We start from the raw sequence: 27,858 nt of genomic DNA on the forward strand, positions 1-27,858 counted from the left end.
TTGAGAATCGTACAGTGAAGCTTATCAGGGCCAGCTGACGCAGGAACATCTAATGGAAGTACACTCTAGTGTAAAATACTACCTCATCACAAGTATTAATAAGATTAAGGACCTGCATGACACTGTGTTAAAGACAAGCAAAATAAGCACCAAGTACTTTAAAAGTTCTGCACCTTCTGTAGATACATACGTTCTCTACTGAATCAAGAGAGACATTTTCCAGTCTTCCTCCTGCTATTAATGTACTTCTACCAGGAACCTTGCTAGCTTTTATGCCTCTTGCTTGTTGTAATTACATCTGCACTTTGGCCTTTCCAATATCTGCCTCTACTATTCTTTTATACATGTTCTTCATAATGTGACTTACTTTCACTCTCTACATAAATTTTTTTCTTGTATACAAAGTCAGCAAAAGCTCATAATACAAGTTGGTCTTACTACTTTCTCTATTTCTCAAAAGCCTTCCCATTTTGCTCTTCTGTCTCCTACCCTTTATAAGGATCACAAGCTCTGACTTCATAGCCATTGCCATTTATCACCTTTCATTTTGACATCCCCAGGCTAGAATAAAATCTAAAGGAGTTGCCATTTTTGTTGCTGTATGTACCTTCTAAACTGAAAATGTCACCATCACATAACTTTGATAAAGGTCAAAAAAGAAAGAGTTGGGTATTTTGATTTTGAAGGATGGTCTTTTGGTCTTAAATACCACATAAAATCTCAATCCAACTAAAGTAGTAATGGACTTGCTACCATTTCCACTACCTGGTCCTCTTCCAAAGAGCTGCTTTAAGATGAACAATGCCATGCCACAATTCTAATAAACCAGAACCACAAAAAAGGTCTAAATTTTTTCAAAGGAAAAATACATAATGAAGAAATGAAACTACAGAAATGAGTGCAAAATGCAGCTAATTCCAGTAGGACTGATAGGATTACGAACACTACAACTGAAACTGCACCACTTCAGAGCAAGCAGCCAGACTCCATCGCCACAGAGACCCCTGCCCGATCCCAACCCGCGCACAGCGCTCCACACAGATGGTGCTGAAGTTACAGATTTCAGAAAAGGAGCAGCACTTCAGATTTTTGGGTAGACCACATCCATAACTCTTGAAGAGTAACTGTGAATCACCCATCCTTGTTTATTTAAGTCTGCCTTTCAGCTACCAAAGATTAAAGTTTACAGACTTATTTCTACCAGGAATAAAGGTGTCAGACTTGAAGCTATAATACAACTACAGTTTACTACAGACTGAACTTTGGTTCTCTGCTAAGCAGATTATTTAACAAAGGAAGTAGCTTTTTTAATGAATGAAAATTATTTTTAGCTCATTGTGTAACAGTGAAAGGGAAACACTTCAGCGTTACTGTTATTTAAAACATTTTTCTAAATGTCTAGTTGGGAAATCAGGGTTTTTGAAGTAGGATTTGTTTTGTATGAACTCTCCCATGCTAAACATAACCAGATCCAAGCACTAGTCAGAATGTTGGGTTTTTTTCGCCATGAACACAAGAACACAAAACCTACTAATTTGCACAATACCATGCCTACAGACCCAAAGCAGGCTTGGCCATACTAGAAGCCACGCTGTGGAGACCCGTAATCCCTGCCCAAAGAAAGCATACACTTACATACACGCTCAGTTCTCCAATGCAAGGCTTTAAGCCATTCAAAAGATGAGTCTAAACGTACACTGCAGAAGCATACATTTTTACATTACACTGATACTGTTTGGGCATTGAGAAAACGAAATCTAAGGAAGCCCTTTTTTCTAATTTCCAAAACTCAGAGTTTTAGAACAATGAACTAAAGGACTTTGTTTCACAAGGTATTAACGGAATGAAACCTCTTCCCTCTATGCCAGCTACCATTAGGTTCATACTAGACAGACATTTAATAAGGAAAGTGTTAGAACAGTTCTCCCTGGCCTCCTCTTAAAGATCCTTAAGCGTACCACTCAACTCAGACATTTTTTACACCAGAAGTAATAATTCCTACAACAGACCTTGGACAAGCCAAGTCAAAAGTAATCTACTGTTAGTATTTTACAGAAATAAAGCAAACAGCATCTGAAGGTTGCCAGAAAAAGGAACAAGGGTGCAATGGTTAAGGTGCTTGATGAAAACCTGGCCTTTCCATGTCAGCTCCAAGTTCTAGTACAGATTTCCTCTATGACCTGGACAACCTGCTTGGACCTGGCTTCAACAATAAAAAGGTATTTTACTCCACAGCACTGAAAATCTGTGTCTTGTTGACTGTTTTATACTCCACACAGAAGACGATGAGGATACTACCTCCTCGAGGCAAATGAGAAAAATTAATCTGAAGGCCTCCATGTCAGTAGAGATTTTTTTTTTATTTCTTTTTAAAAATAATTTATTACGAACACAGCAAAGCAGCTTGTGTGATGCACCATGCCTGTCACGTGGCACGCTAGCAGAAGAGGACTGAATCACAAAGTTTCTCAATCATACTGAGCCATCATGACGCAACTTCCCTCCCTGCTAGGCAGCCCCCACACTCCCTTGCCAGGCATTGTACGCTACCTGACCCGGCAGCTGGGACCTTTTGTCCCTCTCTCTTCAGGTTAGGGATGAATTAGTGCCTGCCCAAGTCAGCAAGCCCTCCCTAGAGGATGAACGAAAAAGAAATACTGGAATGGACACTTGATTCTAGATGACAACTAACAAAAAAATTAAGGGGTAAGAGCATAATGAGCTCAAAGTCTAGAGAGCACTACTGGAAGACACCAAGCGGAGCAGCTAGAACAGCACCACTGCTCCTGGAAGGCATTCGGGGAGGCAGCAGCTGCTGTCCAGCAGCTCCTCTGGAGACAGAGTCTGGGGAATTGCTCAGATCCCTTTCCCTGCTTTCTCCTCCTTGTGGCATGGACAGTCAGCTTTGGCCAAAACCCAAGTTAACAAGATCTCTCTTATCCATTTTCTGAAGCACCTTAAAAGCTGAGTACTTTGGAGCACATCAGTTTTTCTGAGGTGCTCACACTGCACGGCTCCATGCTGCCAGAAGCCAGTGCTCCTCCTCACAGGTGACACCACCAACAATACACAACATTTTCATTTCACCAAGCCATCTTAACCCTACGCATCTTAGAAGTCAGGAGAGTTAAGTCAGTACCAATAAATTTCCGAGTCAATTATACAGTTCAAAGTTTACATAGTACATCTTCTTTAAACTTTGTAAAGTTGTATTTGTAATTAACCAACAAGAAAAAGCAGCTTACAAATCCAGCAGTATGTGGCCCTTACTGTCAGGCTACACACTAAGACAAACATTCCCTCAGTGTACATGCAGTTAAGATCTATTGCTGTCGCCAGTGACACTGCTACATGGACACTAAGTTTATGAGGGCCTGACTTATACCATAAAGTATATTTAAATAATTTAAAGAAAGCCGTTTCTCCACAGGTTCAAGAAAATCAGTATTCTATAGGAGATAACACAGTGCTGTACAAAAGTCAGTTTTATTTTAATAAAAGGTAAAAGTAGCAAGTCTTTCAGATATGACGGAACTGATGGCAGAAAAATACAGCTAACCTGTCTGAAGAGCCAGTGTGTGGACAAATCTCAGACATACAACGGCTGAGTCACCTACAATAAAAAAAAAAAAAAATACAGTCAGAAGAATGAATAGGCTAAATGAAACTTAATCGTAATTGCCCTAGCTAAGAAAACATTGTACAGCTCTAGCGAGTGCATACAGCAAAGAAAACATGTTAATGAATTCTAGAACTGGAACAAAATTCTCAGCAAGCTCAGATGAAGAGGAAGCCGTCAGCCGGGGCGGCCAGACAACTATCAGGGCTCATGTTAGAGCAGTTTAGAGTTAACCATCTCCCACTGCTGGAGGCTGCGCTATCTTAGCTGAGGGAGACGACAGCTTCTTGAAGGGCTCCAAAAGCGTCCTCCAACCACAGCACCTGCAGGGATACACAGACCCCGGCGGGCAAGCCAGGGCACCAGTGGTAGCAGCAAGCTTTTAGAGCCAATACTGCAGATGCTCAAGTTCTTCCTCTTCACCTGAAGTACCAATGCAGTTTTTAAAACTGCCTCGTCAATTCCGTTTCATGGCTCAGCGTTTAATGCACCTGGTAGTTGTTTATCCCTGAACAAGCATAAACAAGCCCCCTCTCTGGGATGAAGCAGTGGTTGTTAGAGGCGCTTGCAGCGTGAGATCACCATCGCCCATAGCCCAGCTGACAGAAAAATACTCTATACCCTTTGTCAACAGCAGTGTAACGCACTGACTCATGTGCTGAAGACACGGACCAGACGCACTGAGCCCTCTTCCACGTTGCCGGGGAAGTTTCTCTCCGGCACACGACCGCCAGCCTGCCCCACCGACCCCGCGCTGACGTGTGCCCGGGCAGCGACACGCTTCATGCGCCGCTGTCCAGGAACCGGGCCCCGCCGGCAGAGCCGAAAGCCGGGCCGAGCGGACGGAGGAGGCGCAAGGGGAGCCCTGCCCGAGCTGCTGGCGGCGCCAGCCGGCGGCCCCCGGGGCAGAGCGGGGCTGCCGGCGCACAGGCGGGCAGCGGGAGGGGAGGGGGAGCGGCCGGGAAGGCGCCGCACCTGTCCGGGGACCGGCGGCCGGCAGACCCGGGGCGGCCGCGCTCACGCCCCCCGCCCGCCCCTTCCCCGGGCCCCGCTCCGAGCAGCCCGGGACTCCGCTACGCAGGGCAGCGCCCGAGCCGGGCCGCCCCGCGGGGGCTGCTGCGGGCAGAGGCGAGGCCGGCGCGGCTGAAGGGCGCTGCAGGCGGCCTCGCCGAGCCCGAGGCGGCGGGGCTGCGGGCGACGCTGGAGGCCTGGCCCGGCCCGGCCCGGCCCGGCCCGCGGACCCTCCCTCACCTGCCGGGCTGTGCCGTGCCGTGCCGGGCCGGGCCGGGCCCGCCGCCCCACTCACCGGCGGCGCCCTCAGCTGAGCCCCATGCCGGCGGGGCGGGCGCGGGACCGGGACCGGAGCGGGACCGGCTCTCCCCCGCCCCACCCCGCCCGCGCGCCGCGGCTGCCTCGTGAGGCGCGACCGGATCCGCCGCCAACCGGCTCCACGCGCCTGCCGCGCTGGGCGGGGGCAGGGAGGGGCGCGGAAGTGACGCCGCCGCGGCACGCCCTCCCCCCCCACCCCGCGCGTTACGCGCCGGAAGAGCGGGACTGGGCGGGGCGGGCGGGGGCGGGGCCTCGCCCGGGAGGGGGCGGGGCTTGGGTGGGGGCGGGGACCGCTGTGGGGCGGGGGGAGCCCGGGGGCGGCGCGCCCGAGGCGGGAGGCGGCTGCGGGGGCTGCGGCCGGGGCTGGCGGCGGAGCGGGAGCGGGGGCTGCCGGGGGTCCCCAGGCCGCGGGGTGTCCCGCAGGCGCTGCGGGGCCCTGGAAGCTGCAGGGCAGGCATCGCGGCGGAGTCGGGGCCGGCTCCTCGGGGAGCCCTCCGGAGCTACCCCGGTCCCCGACTGCCGCGGGGTGGGGAGCGGCACGCCGCGGTACGGGGCCAAGGCCTTTAACGCCTCCCTTGGCGCAGCCGACCCCGGCCGGCGCAGGCGTTCAGGCCGTGGCGGGTCCGAGCCGGCCGCGGCACCCCGGGGAGCAGGCCGCTACGCGCCCGGGTACCGCCACCGCGGGCGCTGCGTGCAGAGAGGGGGTGGGGAACGGCCCGTGGAAACCTCCCCGACGGGGACGAACAGAGGCAGAGGCACGGCCGCCGAGGGGCTCCCCGCAGCCCCACCTCCGGTGCGGGGCGCGGCCCGGGCCCCCCAGGAGCGCCGAGGGCCTTGGCGCGGCCCGCTGTCCCGCGGGCGCCCGCTCCGAGCAGCCCATCTCCGCTGCTGTCGGCGGCCATCGCCGCTGCTAGCGACGCGCTCCTCTGGAAACGTGCCGGCGCCCAGGGAGCCCGCCCGGCGCCCCGCTGCCCCTCGGGTGCCTGCTGGGCAGCCCTGCCCCGTGCCGTGCTCTCCGCGGCTCCCCGCTGGCACTGCCTGCGCCCTCCGCCACCCGGCGCGTCGCTTTGTAGGGCTGGCATTGCTCAGATGCGCCCAGGTGGGAAAGCCAGCGAGGGCGGCGTGATGGGCGGCCCGCTCAGCTGCTGTCCCACCAACTCGTGCATCTCTCCAGGCGCTATATCACAAATTGTTTTTACTACTCCTAGGTAACATATAACGACAATCAACACTGTAAGGCCAAAGAAGGGACACCTGTGTGACTTGGCTAAACATACCCTCAGGTGGATGACGGGTTAAGTTTTCAGACGCATCAGTTAAAGATTCTGAAGAGCACTGTAAACCATTCAGGGGGTCTGTAAACCACAATAGGGCCTATATTTATCTTCACGTATTTTTTTTCCACTGGTTCTCCTCCATTGCAGATTAAGGGAGCCATTGACCATTACATCTCGTCACATGCAACCCCAGCAGTAACTGAAGAAGGGCTGCATCCATCTGGCAGAGCATCCCATCCTCCCAGCAGCGCTCTCGGCTTCCCGCACCAGCTCCAGTGAGTCAGCCCGGCACAGGGATCCAGCAGGAAACTGCCAGTAATGAAAAGAAAAGAAAAGGCATAGTTTCCCGTTAGCCCAGTGAGTTGAAGTGATTCACCAGGCAGGCATGGGACCACTATTTAAGGGAAGGAGAGGGAAAGAAAAGGAGAAACAAAACTGCTCCTTTTGGCAGCCACCCACGGATCAGGCATAATACTGAGCTGCTCTGACTCAAATCAGAATGGTCCCCTTCCTCTACTCAAAATAAAAAAAAAAAAAAAAAAATTAAAACCATCTATTTTCTGTTAATCTCTTAACTCTAGTACTGTCGCAGTTTAATTCTGTGTTGACTGCATGCTTCATCGCTCTCCTTACCACTTTTGCCAAAAGTTGGTGTCAGCCGAGCCGAGCTTCAGTTCCTGCTTACCTGGGACCCATCAGTTACTGTTTTTTGTACAATGTACATTTCGTACAATGACTCAATATTTACTTCCCCTGATTCTCTGGAAATTCAGCGATGCAATATTTGCTGAGAAATCAGTACTAAGGGTTTTGTGATCTCAGGCAATTTTTAAAACACTTTTGCCTGCAAGTTTTAAAGATGAGTATTAACCAGTGATTTTCATTCACTCTGGTTACAAGTGGAAGACAAAATTACTTCCATTAAATACAGGGACATTGTTCTGTCCATTTTCCAAACAAAGAACAGAAAAATTTACTGCATAATTTCAGCTTTTTTTCACTGAATTATTACTGTCTCTGTCTAACATGCAACCTAAATCACTGCTAGGATTTTCTTTGTACCTCAAGGAAACACCACTGGGTGGTGATCAATCATATTGGCCATACATATATTTCCACTGAATTTCCCTAATTCATTACCCCTGTTTCCAAACTGTTGATCTAGCCATTGCTATCAGCTTGCCAAATTTCCACCTATATACAGTTCTTTATTGTTGCCTATACCTCCCCTTTTGAGCAGGATGTTTTGTTTCATTTTAAAACCAGAAAAGCCTCCTTTGGTGACATTGAAATTGTGAGCATTTGAGTCATCTAATAACACATTGGTGAAGAACTCCCCAATTTCCATTCAGATCGCACTGAAGTATTTCCTCAGGCTCGCTTTTGCTCAGAACTGCTTTTAGCCTTGCAAACTTGGCAGCAGTGTCCCCAGTAGAGTCATACGAAGGCAGGGAGATTGAAATGGCTACCATTCCACCTGGACATTGATGGAAAGGGAAAAACAGAGGCAAAACACATAAGCAGAAGTAGCAGGCATCCGTACAGACCCAGAAACATGACTGTGACGAGGAGAAGCCAAAGAGGAGATTTTTTTTTTTGGACTAAGTATTCACTGGTAAAGAGAGTCTACCATATGACTCAAAGAAAACATTATCAAGTTATTAGTGCTATTAAACAGAAGCTCTCATTCTGTCATTACCTATTAGTAATAAGAGTAGAAAGATTTGCTTTGATACATACATTTCTATGTTCTTCATCAAAGCTCCTTTAGTCATTTTCAATTAAAGATTAATTTCTCAGCACGTTTTTCAACCCATTGCATATTCTAATGTATTATCTTTACCCCCATTAGAAGGTTTCCCTTAACACCTAATTGCTTTTCTTTTTCAGTCTCTGGCAAATTGGAATTCATTTATTGCTTCACAAACCTCAAACCATGCAGGCTTTTATTAATTCAGAGATTAAATTTGTGGTTGGCATGTTCCCTCCACCCATCTCCTTAAGCCGTTTCTCAGCTGCTTTCCAGCTCTCTTGGCATCACGCGGGTTTGTACCGCTGGAGGTGCTTGGCAAGCTCCGCTCTCCCGCCGCCTCGCTGGCTGCAGCTTCTCCAGGGAAGAGACAGGTCACAGGGCATTGTGAGTGTTTGAACATGAATCGTGCCGTTTGGTGCTTTTAAAGCGTCAGGTGCTCAACCTGGTAGAAACAAGAAGAAAAATTACAAGAGAAATAACAGTTTTTCTCTGTTCAGTTCACCTTAGGGAGACCGGTTAACAGGAGGAAACGAGCCAGAGCACGCAATCCAGCGCTGTCACCGCTTCTGGAAACGCTATGGCCATTAGCAGCCAGTGTAATTCCTTAAGACTTTTCTCAATAATGCGGGAGCAGGCAAGCAGCATGGGGCTTGAGGAAGGAGGAGCTGTAACAGCCTGCTCAGATCACTTCCAGCAGCCTTTCTTAATGGGCTTCCCATGACCATTTTGATTTCGTAGTCACATATATTCCACCTGAACCTGAGCTGGGTACAGCTCCCACAATAAAACTCACCAGCTGCTTTACAACTTTCTGTGACTACAACGTTTTTCACAGGTGACACCTCTCGATTGCTCCCTCCCATGACCTTTTCCCCAGAGTCGAGGGCGTACGCTGTTTTCCGTGTCCAGCTTCGCCTCCACCGAAGCCTGCACTCTCCCAGGCGGAGGCACAGATGTGCTGAACGATGCTCATTAGGTGTATGGCATTTAATGAGTCTCAGGCTGACTAATCATATTTTATGTGCTTTCCCAGTCTGGCTGTATCCACTGTTATCTCTCATCTTAAACTGTAAATCCTTCAGGGCAGAGACCGGCTTTGTTACCTGTTGTATATTACCCAGCTGACGGGGGCCAAGGATTTTATGTGCTTTGGCAGTACACAGGATAAAAATCATTTTGCTTTAAGCACATTTGCAAAGCTTTTTTCTCCTTTGCACATGATTTCTAAATCAGCCAGGACAAGAGCCTATCTGGAGATCACATTTGTGTATGAAATCTATCTTGTGCCAAAACTAAGATATCCAAGTAGCAGAGAAAATAAATCAAAACCTACTGTTTATTTATTCAGTCTCTTTAATGTGTATATATTAGCATGTTCCACCCTGCCTTTTCTGGTAGGGCTGTATAAATATGTGCCTTAGCGCAGAGGAGGTTATGGGACCCACCTCCGCAGGGCACAGGCGCCCAGCTGGCCACATCTGGTCCCAGATGCTGCGAGCACACCTCTGCTAGCCCTGTGCCTTCCCGGGGGACGGCCGTGGGGCCTCCTGTGGGACACCTCTGGCCTCGTTTGTTTGGCTTGCCTGGCAAGGGTGTTACATGCTTAGGGGATGAAGTCCCCATGGCCCACTCTCTCTAATCCCCATACATCCTTAGGCAAATAAAAAGAGCCTCATAAGAAAAGGGGCTGAGAGTGGATAAGGCTCCATGCCTTCCCTCAGTCACAGAGGGGAAGGAATTGGCTGTGGGGGGACACGACATTCCTCCTCCTACCTTTATGTTTTTTCCCCTGACCTCAGTTGCTTGCAGGCTCTGCCAGCTGAGATTTTCAGGTTCAGTAAGTTGGCAACAGCAATGGCATCGCTGCCGCGCTGGGCTCTCGCACACGGGCATGGGATCTGCACGGGAACCTCTGACTCTTGAACTGCCTGCCAGAGCTCGTGAACACACAGACAGGTATATGGTGACCCATGAAATGGTAGTTAGCAGTCTGCAATTACAGTTTCAGTCTTCAAGAAGAGGATTCACATGCAGTTGAAAGCCACAAGTCTTTAAAAGTCTCCTTTGAAAGCTCCTTAAACTACTTTGGCAAGCCTGAGCTGTTAAACAATTTATTATCACTTCTCTGCCAGAAGAGCTTGTGAAACAGCTTAAGGAGCAAATTGTACACAGTACCCAAGATTGTCACAGATGAAGCCTCTCTTTTCTCTTGTGTTACTCAATCCCTTTTCCCCCCCCTTTCCCCTGACATCCACTTCTTGGTTTAAAATAGCATGGCTAGTTATTTCCATTACAACAGCAGCGTATCTAATAAGTCACATGCCTTCAGCAGCAGTCAGAGTGAAAGGGGAATTCATTGCTCCATTTACTCGAACAAGATCTTAATAGTCACTTTTTATAGTAGATGAAATGAATAGCACTGTGCTTTCCCATTCCTCTCGCTAGCCCCACGACTGCCATGGGAAGCAGTAAAGGAGGTCACGCCTGTCTCCAGGTTACTTCTCAGGCCCTTTAAAGACTATTCCCTCCCCAGAAGTTACCATCCCCTCTCCTCTCCCGGCTCCCTGCTGCCACAAAGCCATAACTGAATCACTGTGCAGCTACTTGGCGCATCCTTTTTGTCGGTACTTGTCCCTTTCCCCCCTCCCCTCTTTATTTTAAATAATGCAGAAGTCTTTCAGTCAATAGGACTGTCAGACTTTGCCTAGCCTGTATCATACCTAAAGAAGAGTGGGATCTGAGTGCCTTTACCTGGTTCCACACCTCCACCGTACTATATGTCTTAACTCTGCCATGCCACACGCACTCAAAAGCTCGCTAATGGATCATCTCCACCGAGGACACCGGTCTCCTGATGGCTTGCACAGGGCTTGTTGCATCCAGCCCCCAGGCCGGGCTGAAATCCTTGGGCACCACATCAGCACTGGTGACGGTAACAGCAGAGCAAAGGCTGCCGCGCAATGAAGGAGGGTTGAGTTTGGTAGCAGTTGTCCCAGCCAGAAGGAAAAATTGCCAGGGGGACCCAGCAGGTACCCACAAAGCTACTGACTTCACTGGGAAGTATTCCAGTAAATGGGGGGAGCTCCACCCACACCAATGGACAGAGTAAAAGCAATACTAGGTAACTTATTTACAGCTAAACTACCCCAGGACAGCTAAGAAAAATAAAGCAACTATCTAAACAGAGCTAAAAAAAAAAAAATATGCAGGCAAACCTCAAACACAAGGCTCTTGAGAAACCATCGCTTTTACCTAGCAGAGTACAATTGGCAAAGGGCAAATGCTTGTGCATTTATTATTTGGCTGCAAGTAAGAGGACTGTGGAATGAATCTGCCTCTCACCACCCACCCAGCACAGAGGACGGATTCAAGCTCTCTGGCAACTGTCCTAGCTGGAGAAGGAGATATCCTCTCCCGCTGAAGAACGCACGCACACCGCTAATGGACCTTGCCATCTAGCAGCGCAATGTTTTGATTTCATGTTAGAATTGCTTGAAAATAGGGCCTTTAATACCTCTATTGTTGTACATTTCTCCCTCAAAGTATGTTTAAAGGACTTAATCAGACTCATTTCCTTAATTTCAAGCATATCTCTGAAAATGTATTATCCCAGGCTGATGGCATCAAAGAGTGAATTAGGAATAAAGCCAAGTGAATAAAAACAAAGATATTTCCTTTCGGTTACTGTGCTGCCTTCACAGGCTGCAGAGCATTAGAGCTGCTGAAATACCACTGGCACATTCTTCAAGATCTGCGAATTAGTGCCTTGCTTTTACACCCTTGGCGGGAAGCGAGGACGTGATCCCTGTTACACTTCGCCTGACAAGGGCTGTGCTGTGATGAGCAGCTTTAGATCTACAGCACCGGAAAAATGTCTTTGAACTATTGCCGTTTGGATTCCCAGTTTCCGAGACATATTTACCATAACAAAGTTGCCCTACTGAACCAAAAAAAAAAAAAAAACCAAACCCGGATTTGATTTTTATAGCATATGCAACGCTTGCTTTCACCTTCTGTCCTTCAACATCCATGGCAGAGAAGCAGCAGCTCTTGCAGCCGTCCTGGGCCAGGCTGAAGGTGCGTGCAGACTACCGTCCTGGCCATTTCTGACGGGAGCTGGCCCAGAGGGGGCAAGCATGCGGTAAGGAGCTGAAGTGCACTGAAATCCAGGGTGAGGAAACAGCATGTGTACCCTCCCATCGGGGAATCAAACACGAATCTCCCTTTTACTGTCATGCCACTGGGGACTGCAACGTGGGCAGGACATGGGGTGTTTGGCATCCACAGCTTCTCGAGGGGTTTATCACAGATGTCAAACCAAAGCTACCCCTGTCCTGGCAGGTCAAGGACCAACTCGTACCCCCTGCTGTGCCTGGAGACAGGACACGATTTTAACAGCAGGGTCCAGGGCAGAGCAAAGTTATTGAAGTGACTTATGCAACCTTGTTCTCACAGCACCTCCTGGGAAACCGCTCGGCAGACCGGCTGGCGGTGCTGTTACAACAAAGCAGAGGGCTGGGAAGCCTTTCTTCTGCTTCGTGCTCTCCGGAGCAAGGCTGGACCATGCCTGCTCTCAAAGAGCACAGGGGGCCAGAGCCTGCATGCACCTCCAGTCCTTGGCACAGCACCTTGGAGAAGGAGGCGAGGCAGGTCACGCTGTCTGATCATTTGGCCCACTGTCAGTCATCCTCATTTCATCTCCGTTATTTCAACTAAACGGGCAAAGTCCACAAGTTTATTACGGTCTGAGAAGCTATGCTTTTGCAATCCCCTCTGCCACCCCGGTGGCTCCCTGTTCGCCCCGCAGACCAGCGGCATCACTGCCATCAGGACCAGCATGGCCCAGCACCAGCTGGAACAGAGCAGGAGCTAAATGTGCTGATGGGCAAAGAACATCGTGTGCAAGGGCCAGAGAAGATCACAAGACACTGAAAAGCAGTTTCTAGGGTGGGCAGACAGCCTTGGGAACACAAAAAGCAGAGTCTGGTAACTGCAGAGCGACAAGAGGGAGGCAGCTCGGCACAAGGGATGCCTGCTGTTGACCTCGGTTAGGGGTACCTGCACACTGGGCTGCTGGGCACAGCAGCATCCAAAGGCTCCTGCTTGTGAAAGGCTTGCAGGAACCCAGGGCTACCTGCCACAGAGCCCAGGCCTGGGGGTTCTGCCCCCAGCTCTCCTCCCTTCCTGAGCTCCCCAAGTGAGGCAGGGGAGCATCCCTGGTGTGGGAGCCCAGTTCCCCCACGTCGGGGAGGCTGGGTTTGCTGGCGGGCAGCAGCACCCCAGAGCACTGGGCAGAGCTGCACAGCCAGGGAGCCCCCAGGTTACAGCTAGCCCCACACACAAACAAGCACAAACCAGAATTACAAAACACAAGGCGAGATCATGTTTGAGGCTCATTTTGCTTTTCTGAAGCCACAGACTTTAGAAGTTACCTGCTTTTCCTCTGCCCCCTGCTTTCCAAGCCATACTGCTCGCTCCCTCCATCTCTCCAGCCTTTCCTCAGCCACAGCCAGGCCTGGAGACAGCGCCGCAAAAAAGCCGGGGAGGACAGTCACTTGCTGACAGGAGCCAGGGTTTTCCACGCCTGGCCATGGTAGCACTGTGACAGAGCTCAGCAGTGCTGCAGCCTGACAGAAATGGGCAGCTCTGGGCTTTCTCCTGCCCCCAGCCCATGCCAGAAGATGGTTTCCCCATGCTCTCCCTCCCATAGCTCAGCAGGGTGGCAGCTCCAAAGCCACCACTTCTAAGCAGCAGCTAATGCTGAGAGAAGCTGCTGGATCCTTTCCACCATCCTTTGCCCTCTGGGGTCCTTTCTCTTGCATCTGTAAGGTATTAGCATAAGAAATGACTAATTACTTTTGCAGCTCCACCCTAGCACAGCAAGCTCATCTGCCTCCTCAGGACAGGTCATGCCCTGACAACCAGCTGGCTGCTTGATTGCTCCAGACACCTCTTGGGGCTCTGCAGACAGCACAGGCTCCAGGGCATGAGGAGACTCATTGGTTGCTGAGTAGCTATGGAGTGAAGCAACTTTCAACACCCTACTCCGGGCTGAGCGAGCGGCAGCACGCTCTTCGTGGCTGGGAAACCCAAAGGGAAGACTGTGCAAGGAAGAGGGGTGCTTGCGTGATGGTGTGTCCCACCTGCTCACACACGCGTGCAAAGGAATGCACCCACGTGTGCACGCCTGCACACCGCATTGGGCTTCCTGCAGCCTTCCCACGAGGCAGCATTGCACGTGCTGACGGAGACCTCCCCAAAGCGCCGTGTCCATGGAGAGGATGTTCTTGGGGCTCTTGAGGACTTCATCCACAACATCTGGCCATACTGCTCCAGCAGCTGTGCCTGACACCCAGGGACCCGGCTGGACCCTCCTGTCCACAGCTACAGAACCGGCAGATGTGAAGGTCCCCCTTCGAGCTCAAAGCAGGTGAGCTCAAGTCACCCCATGGAACAGAGGACACCCAGCAAACACACTGAAGCCCCTAGGTCTGCCCAAGCCTGCCCCGGTGCCAGCCCTGTCCCTGGCCAGGCCGGTGACCTTGGCTGAGCACAGCATCCCCTGCACACCTCTCGGGGAGGGGGAGCTGAGCAGACAGATGCGCCTGCAGCCCCTCAGGAAAAGCCGCCTCCAAAGCTGTGCCCGATCGGAGCATTCCCACCCTAGCCATTGTTTTGGGAACGGCTGGAAAATGTCAGCAGGGCGCTGGGTGCGGGTGGGGGGTCAGGAAAAAGGAAAAACAGATGATTAGATTTTTTTTTAAATCAGCCAATAAATTATATTAACTTTTCCATTGACCTTTTGTCGGGTCACATTATCAGACTGGTGAATGTGGTTCATGAAGATAGTATTATGCTCAGATTTCAAACTGTGTAGAAAGTGCATCCCAAGCAATATGCCAAAATGGAAACATTGGCTCCGCCAGAGGGGTGTGCTGCTCATTACCGTCCCAAGGAAGGCCAGATCCAGCATCTACAAATATATATATTATTAAAAAGGTCCAGTTCCCAGGGAAGCCACGGATTTCATAAGGTCAGGCTTTGTCAATGGTGCCGTCTATTGCTTTCTTCTTGAGATTGTGGTTGCACCAGCGCTGCCTGCGGAGGGGCTGGCTTGCAGCAGGCAGCTGAGATCGCCTTCCTGCCTGTGCCTGGCCAGCAAGCTGTGGTGCAGACAGCTGGGAACGGGCAGCTTTCCTCAGCCAGGGCATGAACACTGGCCTCGCATCACGGGGCCACCTTTAGGACAGGATAATGTTCAAAGCACGGGAGGGAAGAGGGCGTGAGGGTGCAGCTACATGCGTTGGGTGCCTGCAAGGGTAAGGGGGAGCAATGCTGATCCTGGCTGCCCCAGCCCCAGGGCAGGGTTTACCAGGTGTCGGCAAGACTGCAGCACCGTGCTGCATCGTATCGGCTCCATAGCACGAAGCCAGCGGTGACAGCTCCTTCTGCAGCCGTGACATCTTCCAGGAGCAGGGAGCGTGCCAGCCCACGGGAGCCAGTGCGACCCTGCTGCCCCTGGGGCCGTCCTGGTCCTTGGGGCTCAGAGAGCCCCTCTGCCCCTTGGACCGCAGCCCCGACACGGATGGAGGCCTCCTCTCACCCCCTGCCAACCCAGCAAGGCCAAAATTAGCCTCCCCTGTGTGTGTGCCGGGTAGAAGAGCCACAATTGTATCTCAGGAAAGCATTATTGTACTCCGCAAGCCCTATCTTATCAGGGAAAGGAAAATGGGACTTTGACAAACTGCCTCTGTTGCAGCCGGGGTAAGCACATGATTTTTGGTAATCGCCCACCCCGGCCGCAGCACTGCCGTGGCCACTATTGTTCCCGGCCCCAGCTCTGCGCCGTGCGGGGTCTGGGCAGCCGCGACCCTCCCAAAGGTGAAAGAGCACACGGGGCCCCGGCTGCGCTCACTTTGGCTGCACCCTGTACATTGTGTTTGCAGCCCCAGTGGGGATGCAGTTAGAGTTAGATTGATCCCTTTATCAGGAGCCTTCAAGTGCTGATAAAGTGACATCACCCTCCAGGAGCGGGGACTTGAACTCTTTTGCAAGGGGAGATGGTTATCAGCCGGCTCTGGCAGGGCTGCACTCACTCTTCAGCCCCGCAGCTGGAAGCAGAGCCACCCTCCGAGCCTCTGACACGATAGGAAGGGTTTGTTTTGCTTTGCACAATGGCTGCTCAGATCCTGTCCAGTGGCAGCGCAGAGCGCTGTGCCGGGCGCTTCAAAGGCACTCAGCTTTGTGCCGCCACAGCACGGGGGACCCAGCGTGGCCAGCGGCCGTCCTGCCCTGGGGACACTCAGCCTGACCCCAGGGACAGCTCGGTCCCTGAAACACCAGTTGCAACAGGAGGCACGTTGTTCCCAGTCCAGGGCAAAGAGGATCCTCTCCTGAAGAGCTTATGTCATCTCACTGGGAAGCCCAAGAGCAGCCCACGAACCCATCTCCACCTGCAGAGCATCCCTGCAGGGAGGACAGCAGGTCACTCCTGCCATCTCTCCACTCCTTGCTGCCGCAAGCCCACCCAGGGACTCTCCCCAGCTGGGCTGGGAGGGCTGAAAGAACCTCTTGAGGGGGTCCAGATACCCCACAAACCATGTGCCCTGGCACACCAGGGAGCAGCAGGTGCTCAGCTCACCTCTGCTGCAAGCCACAGGGCAGGAGAAGACTCGAAAAGCCACTGTGATGGCCATTGGGACAGCCAGCACAAGCCCGCAATGAGGTCCCACGGGGGACGCCTGCCTGCCCCTCTCAGTTTACCTGCCCGGGAGGTATACAGCACAGGGGCCGCGCTGGGTGCATGCAGCCAGCCTCATCGTGCGACAGCTTGCGCAACGCGTGGCTGCAGCAGGTCTGGCCTGGCAGCAGCGCGGGGAACACTCCAGTGTGCTCTGCACTGGGAAGAGCTCTTCATCCCCCCAAGCACCACTGTGGCTGCTGGTGGGGTGATCTTCATCAGAGGTTCCAGTGCCAGTGGTAGCTCCCCAAATACCCCAGCAGAAGCAGCCACTGAGGGCTACAGGGAGTGGGCAGAGGGGTTACAGCAAACCATGCTGCACGGATGTAATCCTGTGTAATCCTGCACAGTGTTATGATGCTGTGTGCTCTTTTTTGCTCTGCTGCTGGGTCCTGCTTCCCAAAGCAGGACGAAGGGACAGACTGCCAAGCACTGCAAGTGTTAAAACTGTCGGACCAAAGCTGCTGCCTGCACGTCTCCCTATGCCTACAGCTCAGCCCTCCAGTCAGTGTAAAACCAAAGGGGAAAAAAAAACAGGTAGACTGAATACAAGATCTGAAAGGGCTAAGACCACTATTTCCCCTTGCTGCTCCCCAGGGCAGAGAGCAAGTGCAGCTGCTGCAGAGCCGCAACCACAGTAATGTGTGATGTGCCTGAGCCCCAGCACCGTCCCGCGCAGCTCCTCCTTTCACCCGGGTCTCTGCAGCCTGCAACGACCCTTCCCACAGCCTGAGCAAACACCATCGCGCCCTTTGCAGCTCCCATGCCAGGACCCCCACAAGAAGGGAGCAGGCGCTGCCCTGCCAGGCACAGCACCCGTCCTGCTCTTGTCTGCGGTTTAACTGCTAATGATGGGACACCAAAGCAGCCCTTGGGGCGGACCAGAGGCTCAGCCCTGGGGCCAAAGCGGAGCAGGGCAGCGCAGGGTGACCTCCTGCTGCCCGCCTTGCCGCTCCCAGCGGCCACAGCCCGGGGGCTTCCTGAGCCAGAGGGGCAGCCCTGGCCTGCCTCCTTGAACTCCTCTCATCATTCATCCCAGTCTCACTGCCTAAAATAGCCCACAATGATTTCCGCAGTTAATTTGGTCTTTCTGAGTACACAGGCTGTAGTCTGAACTTGTCTCTGGCCAGTTTCATTTCAGAGCTCCCTGTCCTTGTGCTTTGAGACGCAGCAGAAGCACTCATCCTTTTCTTTCCTCTGCTGCCCCGATGGTACCCACGCCACCACATCCCCTCCTTGGGACAGGACATCTCTTCAGAGGCCCACCCCATTTAGTCGTTCCTTACTCAGATGCCATCCATGCCCCTTGCTGTCCTTGCTCCTCTTCTCATGGCCTATACAGCTCTGGGAGCTATGGGGTATGCCCAGCACTGTACACACACTGGCACGGCACGGGATTCACTTGCAGCCCTCGCCCTAGCAGCTCCCACACGCCCCACACCCCCACAACTAGCCTCCCCTACGGCAGCAGCTAATCCTGTTCCCAGCCCTGCTCGCATGGACACACTCTCCGTCCCTGTCTCCACTGCTCCGACATGCAACATAACCCATCCCACTGTCCCCCCGCCACTCAGCAGTGCTAAACCCCTTCAACAAATTCTGCCACCAGATTTGGGATGTTCATACACCCAGTAATTATGTGTCACTAGCAAATGTTATGGCCTCACTTTTCTCAGCTCTCCCAGAGCATTTAAAGTAAGATTTCTCTTGTCAGTGTGTAAATAAAGGACACAGATGGGCCTGTGGGATGGAGCAGGAGCAGGCCAGCTTACTTGTTTCAAGACTCATTGCAAAGCACCGCCAACACCGCAGCCCGCTGCACACCTGTGCGACAGCCACGCACGCCAGCTGCGCCCCACCGGCGCGGGAGATCCCGGCTGATGCAGACATCCTCCTGCCGTTTTCCAAAGCGCCCACCCCGCTGTCTGCAGCGGAGACTTTTGTTTCACATTGGGTTATCTTATCGCCATAGGAAAGGCAATACAGCAGAAGAATTTCCTTTCCTTTATGTTTCCAGCCTTTCCATTGTCTGGCGTCTGGATTTCTGAGCCTCGCCACTCAGCAATTCGCTCGGGCCTTTGGAAACATGAATGCAGGCACTTCTTATCAGCGGGAGCTCTGCAAAGGCTCCTTTTGCTGCTGCAGGCAAACTAGGCAGGGTCTGGCCACCCTGGGGCCCATCCTCACCCCCTTAAGCCTCACCCTGTTAATGAACCATGCATTTTCCCCTGCCTGAGCCAGGTGCCAGCTCAGCTGTTCACCTGGAGGGAGCGTAGTGCCAGGCAGCATGGCTCGATGAGATTTGACCATGGCATTGAAACACCATAGTCTCCCATTTCTTTCTTCCTTCCAGTTTATTTAGCCAGAGCAGAGCCTGGAGGCCAGGGCAGGATGCGTGCCGTTGGGAAGGAAGGACAGCTACAAGCTACCAGCACCTCAGAAAAGACCATGGGAGCCACCGTTAGCCCAGGGCTATAGCAAAGGCTCTTTTCCCTGATGTGCTCCTTGTAGGAGGCACCACCACCCACCCTGTGGAAAAGCGCTAAGCCCCAGCTGCAGGGCACAAACTGGCCCCAGCTGTGCTCTCCACTGCTCTCCTGTGTGGGAAGCTCTGCTCTTCCCCCATGCTCTGTAACAGAGAGGAGCAGGAGAGCAGCCAGACAGCTCTCCCAGTCCCTGCCCCGGATCGTCTTGCTCCAGCCCAGTGTCCAACATGCCCAGGGCTTCCCCTCCCAGCATCCCAGGGCTGGGACAGCAGGGCATGGCACATGGATTTGAAAGATACGGACAAGGTTTAAGACAAAGCAGTGCTTCATGTGCAACAAATCCATCATCATGGGCATCATCCCCAGGACTCCGCACTGCAGCTGCAACCTCACCAGCACACACAGGGCCCAAGGCACTTGAACACAGCCAGCACTGCAAACGCAAACCAGCCGCTTCCTCCTGAGCTTTTCATGGGCTCCCACATTTCTGCAGCTTCCTCTGATCTGCACCACACGCATTTTGAGGCACAAAATCATCCCAGGGCAAGAAATTCACCTCCACATCACAGCAATTGGCAGCGCTCTCGTTTATGGCAGCTGGCGGGAGCAGACGGTACGTGCCAGGCAGACCACAAGTGATGGGCCAGTCCCCCACGTACAGCACTCCAGACATCTGTAACCTTCCAGGTGGGTTTCTGTCTCGCTGGTCCCTGGCTTGCAGTGCTAGTGTTTGGCAGGCAGGGATGACCGTGGCAGCCAGCAGCAGGAAGTCACAGCGGGGACTGTCCCCATCTCCTGCCGTGCTGGGCAGATCAGGAGGCTTCCATTCCAGTCTGCAGAGTGTGACTGGGCAGGGCTTGTAATCCCCGACGCTGGGGAAAACACTAGCCCAACCAAAAGGGGAGACTGCTGGGTTTAAATCCAGCCGTGTGGCTGCACCTCTCCTGCAGCCCCAGTCCCAGAGGGTGGAGCCAACAGTGGCAGGGAAGGGGGACCCCCACACCCCGCTGCAGCAGGACAAGGGTGAAAGGAGATGCTGGAAGCTGTCACCGCTCCACCTAGGCAGTGCTCCAGGCACAGCACAGCAGCCTGTAATGGCACCCCAGAGCTTATCACCTCTCGCAGGGGAGCGCCGAGGAAGCACCTTCTGCTGTTTACTGCTTGCTCGGTCAGGGGGATGGGTGCTCAGGGCACCTCGGAGGGGCTGCACGTTGTCCGAAGGTGCCTGAGCACAGCATGGAGTGAGGTTGAGCAGCAGGGCTGGCCCGGCTCCACTGCACCGTCATGTCTTCAAAGTCCCACTGTGAAAAGAAAGGATCAGCCAGTCCCACTGCTGGGTGCGAGGGAGCCCCGGGCAGCACTGCTACCCGCGGCCAGCACAGGGCCTGTGCTTTCCCAGAAAGGGGAATTGGCTATGTTTGAAAGTAGAAAGTATTTGGTTCTCCCTTTCTCTACAACAACACAAGCAAAGCTGAAAGCAGAACAACACTGGTTTCCATTTTTCTCATGCGCTTCCCTCCCCGCCCAGGCAACGTGAGGAGAGGGCTTAGGGGCACACGGGGTGGTGGCCGACCGAGACAAGAGAGGGAGAATCCCTTTTCCTTGGGACCCCCACAGCAAGGGTTCCTGAGCACCCCCCTGCGCTGCCGCAAGCACAGATGATTGAGAGCCACCAGGCAAAGACAACCCTTGCTAAAAAGCCCTGTGAAGCCCCAGATGAAGCTTGGGCTGGTTCACCAACACCAGCCAAGACAAAGGGGCTCTGCAGAGGCTTCCAGCTTCCCTTTGCTCTGTGCAGGCAGCAAAAGCCTGGCTGGACTGCGGGAACTTCCCGTCAGGGACATGACGATGTTTGTTTCTTTGCCTCAACTGCTATGACTCCCAAGTGACAAGGGGCTGGGGATCAGAGGGGGACATTTCCAGGAGTGCAAACCCAAGTCTGCTCCACCCAGCAAGCGCAGCCCTCCCACCCTGACACCACTCATGGGACAGACCCTTTTCCCACAGCCACAGCAAGAAAAAACACTGGGGCAGAGTTCCTCTGACTCAGGAGTGGTTTCTTTTCCTCTTGTCCTCACCATGACCTCTCTTCATGTCCCAAGATGGCTTGGGCACCTCAGGCATTTAGCCCTGAGAAATTATACCGTGAGATGCCTTGGGGAGCTGCTCCCTGCCTCTCTCCCAGCAGCCCAGTGATATTTTTCCCCAATATTTCAGCTGCAAAAGGGGAAAAAAAAAACACCAAAACAAAACAACAAACAAAAAACCAAAACCACAAACAACTGGGGGGGAAAAAAGCTGGCCTAAAGCCACCACACAGGGAGGGTGGCAGAGCACAACACTGCTCCTCGTAGATGCATGGGGTTGAGGAACCTGCCGGGGCCAGACAACGGCTTGAAGCTCATGGGAGCAGGGAAAGAGCTTTGAGCAGAGAAAAAAGGCAGCTGCTGCTTACTTTAAAGCAATGGTGTTTCAGGCCAGCCAGGAAGGAGCTGCCTAACTTCAGCAGAAGCAGCCAAAGAGGGCCTGGACCCAGCTCCTGACTTGCCAGGGCAAAAGCCGCTTTGCCCACCACGGCCCTCTTGACCGCCCTCTCGAGCAGGCTGGCGGGGAACAGCGCGTTGGTGTGCCGCTCTGCAGGGGTGGTGCGGGGGAGCCCCCGGGGACCCGCACCTCTGCTGGCATCCCCAACTGCGAGGGCACCCACACCTCTGCACTGGGACACCCGCCTGATGGCCAGGGCCGCTCTCCCTCTGCCTTGGAAAGGCCGGCCCCTAACGGCAGGAGAGAAGGATTTCAGCCTCCTCCAGAGGAATAATGAAGTATTTTGTGCAGGCTGTGACTGCAGAAAGCTGGCGAGATGCACGTGTGGCAGCCCCTTGCTGCGGGACTCCCTGGTGCAAAAGTCATCGTCCCACTGATCCTTGTGCTGAGACATCAGGAAAAGATCCAAGAAACCTGGCTGTGACCCTGCCCAGCCACACAGCCTGGTCTGCAGATGGGACAAGGGCTTCTTTTGTGTAGTGCTGGCTCTGCAAAGCTGAGGGGAGCGAGGCACGTACATCACCTGCCATGGACCGCAGCAGTAGAAGAGCCATGGTGCCCCACAGCAGAGTGGCTCAGGGATTTGCAGTTGGTGAGTGCGTCCTGGCATCCCCCTCACTTACTTGCCTACAATGCTTCCATTTTCAGGGATAGAGTAAAAAAATATTGATCTCCCCCAAAGAGTAAAAAAAAATACTGCTCTCCCCCAAAAAGAGAAAACAAAAAGAAAACATTGCTCTGCCCCAAAACAGACCCTGCAAAGCACATTTTCTAGTAGGTGGACAGCCTAGGCAGCAGCTCTGACATGCAACAGCAAGTCCTGTGTGTGAAGGACAGCCCCAGCCTTCTGGACCTCCAGAGCAGAACTGGGGCCAGTGTTGCACCAGGACGACCTGCACTGAAACCCTCTTGCAGCCAACAGCAGCAGCCCGAGTGGGAAAAGCCCTTAGGAGAAACTAAGCAAGACTGCCAGGAGGTAACAGAGAAGCCCTGAAAAAGTACAAGTCTTGCCCCTCTCCTGATAATAAAACTCCACTAACTAGTAGGCAGACAGGAAAGAGAAGGGCCAAGGTAACACCACCAAAAGGAGCCCTGTGAAACCCCCTCATTTCCCAGCAGCTTCTCTGCAGGGCCATGCCAGCTACAGCTCAGCCAGAGTAAAAAGACCCTCGAGTGAGCCTGGGACAGCCTGGAGTTCACCCTGGCTCCAGCCTCTTGAGGAGCAGCCGTGGATGGAGGCTCCCCGGGCGGGCAAGCAAGGCTGCAAGCGGGGCTGGCACACTTGTCTGAGGGGATGCAGAGATGCCATGATGGTTCACCCACGCCTTGACAGAACATACTAGTCTCCACGCTCTTTTTCTGACCTCTGCTCTACAACACAGCCTGTGCACCTCAGCAGCGTCCTGGCCATTGCCCTGGGATGGACCCATCTAAACCAGGCTCTAGACCTGCCCCCGGTGCCAGGACTGTCACCGTATGGGGTGGATGCCTTAACGTACACCTACAGCAAGGCAGAGCCCCAAAGGGAGAAGAAACAGCACTAAAGAGTCAGGAGCAGGCACTGACCTCAAGCTCTGAGTTGATGGAGGCAGCATCGGAGGAGCTGGATGAGGAGAGGCCAGCACGCAGGGCTGGGAGCGGGGGGCAGGCAGGGGGCTGTGGTGGTGCAGGGCCTGCTGCGCCCGTCTGTGCATCCCTGGGCAGCCTCCCCACGCTGTGACCAGTCTGACAGGTGACAGAAAGCAAGAGGAGGACATCAAAGGGAGACATCACCGGGGAGAGCACCAAAACCCAGCAGCCCCGGGTACGTGCACACCACCTCAGGGCTCCCATTGCGACAGCATCCACAAGCTGCTGGACTCTCCGTATTGTGCAGGACAGCAAGGCAGATGCACCCGCTCTGTCCCCCCACATCTGGGCACACACACCCCCCACAGCCATCCGCAGAGAGCCCATTCTCTGCCAGGAGGGTAAGAGCATCCCTGACCCCCCCCCCCAGCCCCAGGGGTGCACCGAGCCCCAGCAGCCTCTCACCTGCTGCACCAGCCTGATCATCAGGTCTAGGCAGTGGCTGGTTGCCACCATCCTGTGCCCAGATTTGGGTTTTGGAAACATGTTAAGTGGGGCCCAGCTTGCAGCCTGCAAAGGAGAGTGAACCACGTCAGCTACAACCAGGAGAGCTGTGCCCGCACCACAGCCTGCACCAAGGGGCATAGCACCCACCCCATCCAACAGCAGCGTCGCTCTAGCCACACTAAGCACTGGGGACCTGGGTAGGCGCAGGATGGTGCTGAGCTGACCTCCCCCAGAGGGAGGGGAGGGGGAGAGGGACCCCCACCAGCCTCCCGCCTTGCAGTGACCACCAGGGCCGGGGGAGCATCTGGGGGCTGCACACCAGTGCCAAGCTGCTCCCAGGTCAGCATAGCAGGAAAATGCACGTGGCCCTGTGGCGAGGGTGACGTTCCCAGCGCCAGCTGTGCCCTGCAGCATGCCAACCCTCCATACCACTCCTCCAGGGGCCCCAGCCCCTGCCATCCCTCCACCCTCCCCTGGGGAGGCAGAGCAGTAACGCTGCCGAGCGGGGCAGCTCTCCTTTCCGCCCTTCAACCAGAGAGAGAGGAAAAAAAAAACCTCTTCTTCCACTGCTCCCCTGTCATCTTCCTCCCTCTCTCCAGCCAGGAGGGCCCAGGCATCGGGGACCTCTGGTACAAGCCGCTGGCCCTTCTGGCTCTTGGCCGTGCAGGCGAGGAACAGGAGCTGAGTCCCCGTTAAGGGTATTTCTGGAGTGACAGCAGAGCCCCCTCCCCACACCAGTCCCACAGCCCAGGCACTGGGTCCAGGAGAGGAGCTGTGCCCCATCCACCTCCTCATCCCAGCCAAGATCCCCGGGAAAGGAGCTGGGAAAGGATACGGCCACATCCAGCGCAGCCGAGCCCAGGGCCACCAGGAGCCAGGGCAGGGCCCTCAGGATGCGCGCAGGCTGCTGGTCACGGGTGACAATCGCTGCTGTGTAGAGGACGCCGGCTGCAGCCGAGCAGAGGGTGGCCCACAGCCGCCTCCACGAGCATGGCTTCCCCCTGCACTGAGCCACCCAGAGCCTGCTTTGGAGCCACAAAGCCTGTCCCCAGACGGGGACACTGCTGCAGCCAGCACAGGGACCCCGCACCCCACTGGGAAGGGGGCTGCTGTGCCGAACCCCGCGGCTGCCCGAGGACCAAGCAGCTGGGAGGGGCTGCGCAGGGGCACGGGCGCCTGGCGTCCCCCCGGGGCTTTTGCAACAGGACGCAGGAGTCACTGTCGTGGCTACGGAGCCCTGCCTGGGACTGGGGGGCATAAGGGCAGCCATGCCAGGCAGACACTTACTGCTCTGGAGAACGCAGGGATCCTGGCCGTGAGGGCAATGAGGGCAGAGAGCAGCCCCAGGACAAACCCCAGCGCTTCTGTGTTGTCCTGAGGGAGGGAGGGAGGGAGAACCAGGGGAGGCAGGGGAACACCTCCACCACAGCCCACCCGGAGCGTGGGGCAGGAGCCCCATCCCCACCGGCTGCTCCCAGCCTCCTCGACGATCCCAAGGGCTTCACCCCTGCTCCTGCCAGACCAGAAGTGCCACAGTGTGCGGGGGCTGCCTCTCCCGGCCTCCGGCCCCTGGGGTGCAGAGGCTGGGGTGGGTTCTGGGGGACCACAAAGCAGCCCTGCACCAGCCTGGGGCACCCCAAGGGCACACAGCCCTGGGAAGCTGAGACAACAGGTTGGGCAGCACCAAGGGTGCTAAAGGAGAAAATACAACTGAACCAAACCCACTGGTGCTCAGAGCCTGGCAGCTGCCTGTGCTTACCCAGGCTCTGCCCGCTGCCCACCCAACCCTGGGGGGGACGAGGAGGGGGCAGCTCACCTCGAACACTGCGCCGAGCAGCCTCCGCCGGGCTCCTTGGAGCAGCTCCCAGGAGGGCCGGGGGCTGGGTGCCAGCAGAGACCTGCCAGCACCCACAGACAGGGGCAGGGCGAGGGCAAGCAGGCCGTCCCGCAGCCGCCGCCGCCGCCTCCTCTGCTGGCGGGGCAGACCTGCGTGGGACACGGGCTCGCTTTCAGGCCGTCATCCCCAGGGACAGGCTTTGCCCCATTCCACCCTCGTGGGCTGTGCTGGGTCCCCCACTCCTCACCTGTCCCAGGGGCCACCCAGCCACCCACTGCTTGCCCAGGGTGCCACGTGGCTACCTCAGGCGCTGCTGTCCCCAAGGTGCCCGTGCCGGGCTGCCCGACCAGGGGTGCGCAGTGCTCCCCGAAGCACGGATGGCAGGAGGGGCAACTCTGCACGAACCTGCCATCTCCTGGGTCTCAGGCGGGCAGGGGGGAAAGACGGCAAGCAGGAAGCGGAGGACGTTGGCCACAGCCATGTAGGCGCCTGTGAGGATCTGGGGAGAGACGCGATGGCACGGGGAGGCTGAACCTCCCTAAAATGCAAAACCTCAGGCAGCAGCTCACAGCCCCCCATGTGAGGGGCTGCATTTGCCATGCCATCTTGAGCCAGGCTGCCAAAATCCGCCCCCCCTCCAGGCCCAGCACCCCAGGGCGGCAGAGCAGCACCTCCGGCAGGCAGGTGTGGGTCCCACAGCCGCGCCGGGGGCTGAGCAGGGTGCAGGGGTGTGTCCTCACCCTGCCGCATGGAGCCTTGCCCACCTGGATGCTGAGCTGGCTGGCGAGCAGTGCCCCGACCGCGTTGCAGATGTGGCCCAGGAAGCTGTACAGGAGGCAAAGGACGGACGCCTGCCGCCGGCCCTGCCCCGGGCACCCGCAGGACAGCCTAGGGCAGAGGGACAGGCTGCTCCAGCCGCGCTCGGCGCTGCGGGACGTCGGAGCAGAGCAGCCCCGCAGCCTCCCGCAGCCCAGCCCAGCCCCGGGGAGTTACAGCGAGCGGGCGGCGATCCAGCATAGCGCGGCCAGCATCCAGAGCCCCCAGGACACGCAGCCTGGCTCCCCTGCCAGACAAGCTGCTGGCCAGGCAGCAGAGCCACCGTGCCCCCCAGCCAGCATCCCCTGCATGGCTGGCTCCGAGCGTCCCTGGGCAGGGAGTGCCACCACAGGCTGCCGGCACTGCCCTGCAGGTGCGGCACCCAGCACCACCCTCCACCCACGGTACAGCACCCAGCAGCGCCCAGCAGCTCCCCTGGGGCAGAAAGTACCACGCACTGCTGGGAGCAGACTCCTGGTCAGACTAGGGCTCCCTAAACTGAGCAGAAGAAACCCGGAGGAGAATGGCAGCTCCAGCTCCTGCCCTGCAAGGAGATGCAAGCGCAAGATGCTGTAAAAGGGAAGTTTGGCTTCAAACCATATTCCCAAACCAGCTCTGCGCTTCTGCTGCAGGTATCAGTGCAGCAGGTAACGACATCAGCCAGGAAAACAAACTGCTTGTATTATAAAGCAAAGCCCCTTAAAAGGGGAGGCAGACCGCTGGGGTGCTGACATTGCTGCGGATCCCAAAGAACAGACTGGAGCCGGTTGCAGCCCGCACGCTCCCTCCACACGCACAAAGCACTTTAAGAAAACAACACTCAAAAACGGAAACTTGCCTTCTGCAGAAAGCAACAGGAGCAGGAGAGGCTCCTTCAGCAGGTGGCCGGGGCAAAGCACAACATCTCCTTTGTGCAGGCTCCTGACAACCGAGCAGCCCCGCATTGCCTCACGCCTGCCAGCTGCTCCTACGCACTGTACCGAGCTGTCGACGCGGCCCGGCTGGCGTTCCCCGGCAAGGGTAGAGCAGGGCGGATGCGATTCAGCAACAGACCAAACCACCACAGGAAAGCATTAATTTAACCACGATCCTCACCCATTACCTAGTTTGCCCACTGCTCAATAGCAGCATAAAATATTAACAAGCCTTTAGGTCCACATTTATAGTTCCTTCTTCTATCGAGGCAAGAGTCCTTTAGCACAGCAAGGAGCAGTTTGCATTTAACAAACCTGAGCAAACATTATTTGCTCGGTCGTATTTACATTATCCTCCATTCACTCACGCAAACACTGCAAGTGGTTTGGCAGGTCTTGTGGCCAAAGGTTTCTGTGAGCAACAAGCAGAGTCCTCCCCAAGCCCCAGGCCCTGGGGATTCCTGTTA

At 54.9% G+C, this 27,858-nt stretch overlaps 2 protein-coding genes and 1 long non-coding RNA gene across 7 annotated transcripts in view; all 3 read right to left on the reverse strand.

The window, feature by feature from the left end:
- ATP13A3 (ATPase 13A3) overlaps positions 1 to 5,091 on the reverse strand; it is a 64,140-nt gene extending 59,049 nt beyond the window's left edge. For 3 of the 5 annotated variants that reach the window (XM_087740416.1, XM_087740417.1, XM_087740413.1), the window contains exons 1-2: positions 4,871 to 5,091; positions 3,560 to 3,613 (exon numbers count right to left, since the gene is read on the reverse strand). In XM_087740416.1, coding sequence (XP_087596542.1) covers positions 3,560 to 3,597 — 38 coding nt within the window. In that variant the 5' untranslated portion in view covers positions 3,598 to 3,613; positions 4,871 to 5,091. Of the gene's footprint in view, positions 1 to 3,559; positions 3,614 to 4,240; positions 4,823 to 4,870 lie in introns of those variants that run through there. The other 2 variants (XM_087740415.1, XM_087740414.1) reach the window with 2 other exon arrangements.
- Positions 5,092 to 5,487: 396 nt separating this feature from the next.
- Positions 5,488 to 10,128, reverse strand: LOC148050836 (uncharacterized). The gene is made up of 3 exons (XR_015700613.1): positions 9,752 to 10,128; positions 8,154 to 8,420; positions 5,488 to 6,534 (listed from the first exon to the last, which is right to left on the reverse strand). It is a non-coding gene; the product is annotated as an uncharacterized LOC148050836 (long non-coding RNA).
- A 9,638-nt stretch (positions 10,129 to 19,766) lies between these two features.
- Positions 19,767 to 27,007, reverse strand: TMEM44 (transmembrane protein 44). The gene is made up of 10 exons (XM_087740037.1): positions 26,655 to 27,007; positions 26,426 to 26,549; positions 26,067 to 26,160; positions 25,641 to 25,810; positions 25,112 to 25,198; positions 24,660 to 24,830; positions 24,380 to 24,505; positions 23,783 to 23,887; positions 23,315 to 23,473; positions 19,767 to 20,505 (listed from the first exon to the last, which is right to left on the reverse strand). Exons 1-10 carry the CDS (start codon positions 26,786 to 26,788, stop codon positions 20,374 to 20,376), a joined length of 1,302 nt encoding a protein of 433 aa, XP_087596163.1. The 5' UTR covers positions 26,789 to 27,007; the 3' UTR covers positions 19,767 to 20,373.
- Positions 27,008 to 27,858: the final 851 nt, after the last annotated feature.

Source organism: Nipponia nippon, unplaced genomic scaffold (assembly GCF_047370975.1).
Source record: "Nipponia nippon isolate SJK-2023a ecotype South Korea unplaced genomic scaffold, ASM4737097v1 scaffold_7, whole genome shotgun sequence".
NCBI lineage: Eukaryota > Metazoa > Chordata > Aves > Pelecaniformes > Threskiornithidae > Nipponia > Nipponia nippon.

Bases quoted from the DNA above. Each gene is read 5' to 3' on its own strand.
- TMEM44 (XM_087740037.1), bottom strand. From the start codon at position 26,788: ATGCAGGGGATGCTGGCTGGGGGGCACGGTGGCTCTGCTGCCTGGCCA. The intron at 25,199-25,640 runs GTGAGCTGCCCC...TCCCTCCCTCAG, and splicing joins TGCTCGGCGCAGTGTTCGAG to GACAACACAGAAGCGCTGGG. The intron at 24,506-24,659 runs GTATCCTTTCCC...ACGGGGACTCAG, and splicing joins CGGCTGCGCTGGATGTGGCC to CTCCTGTTCCTCGCCTGCAC.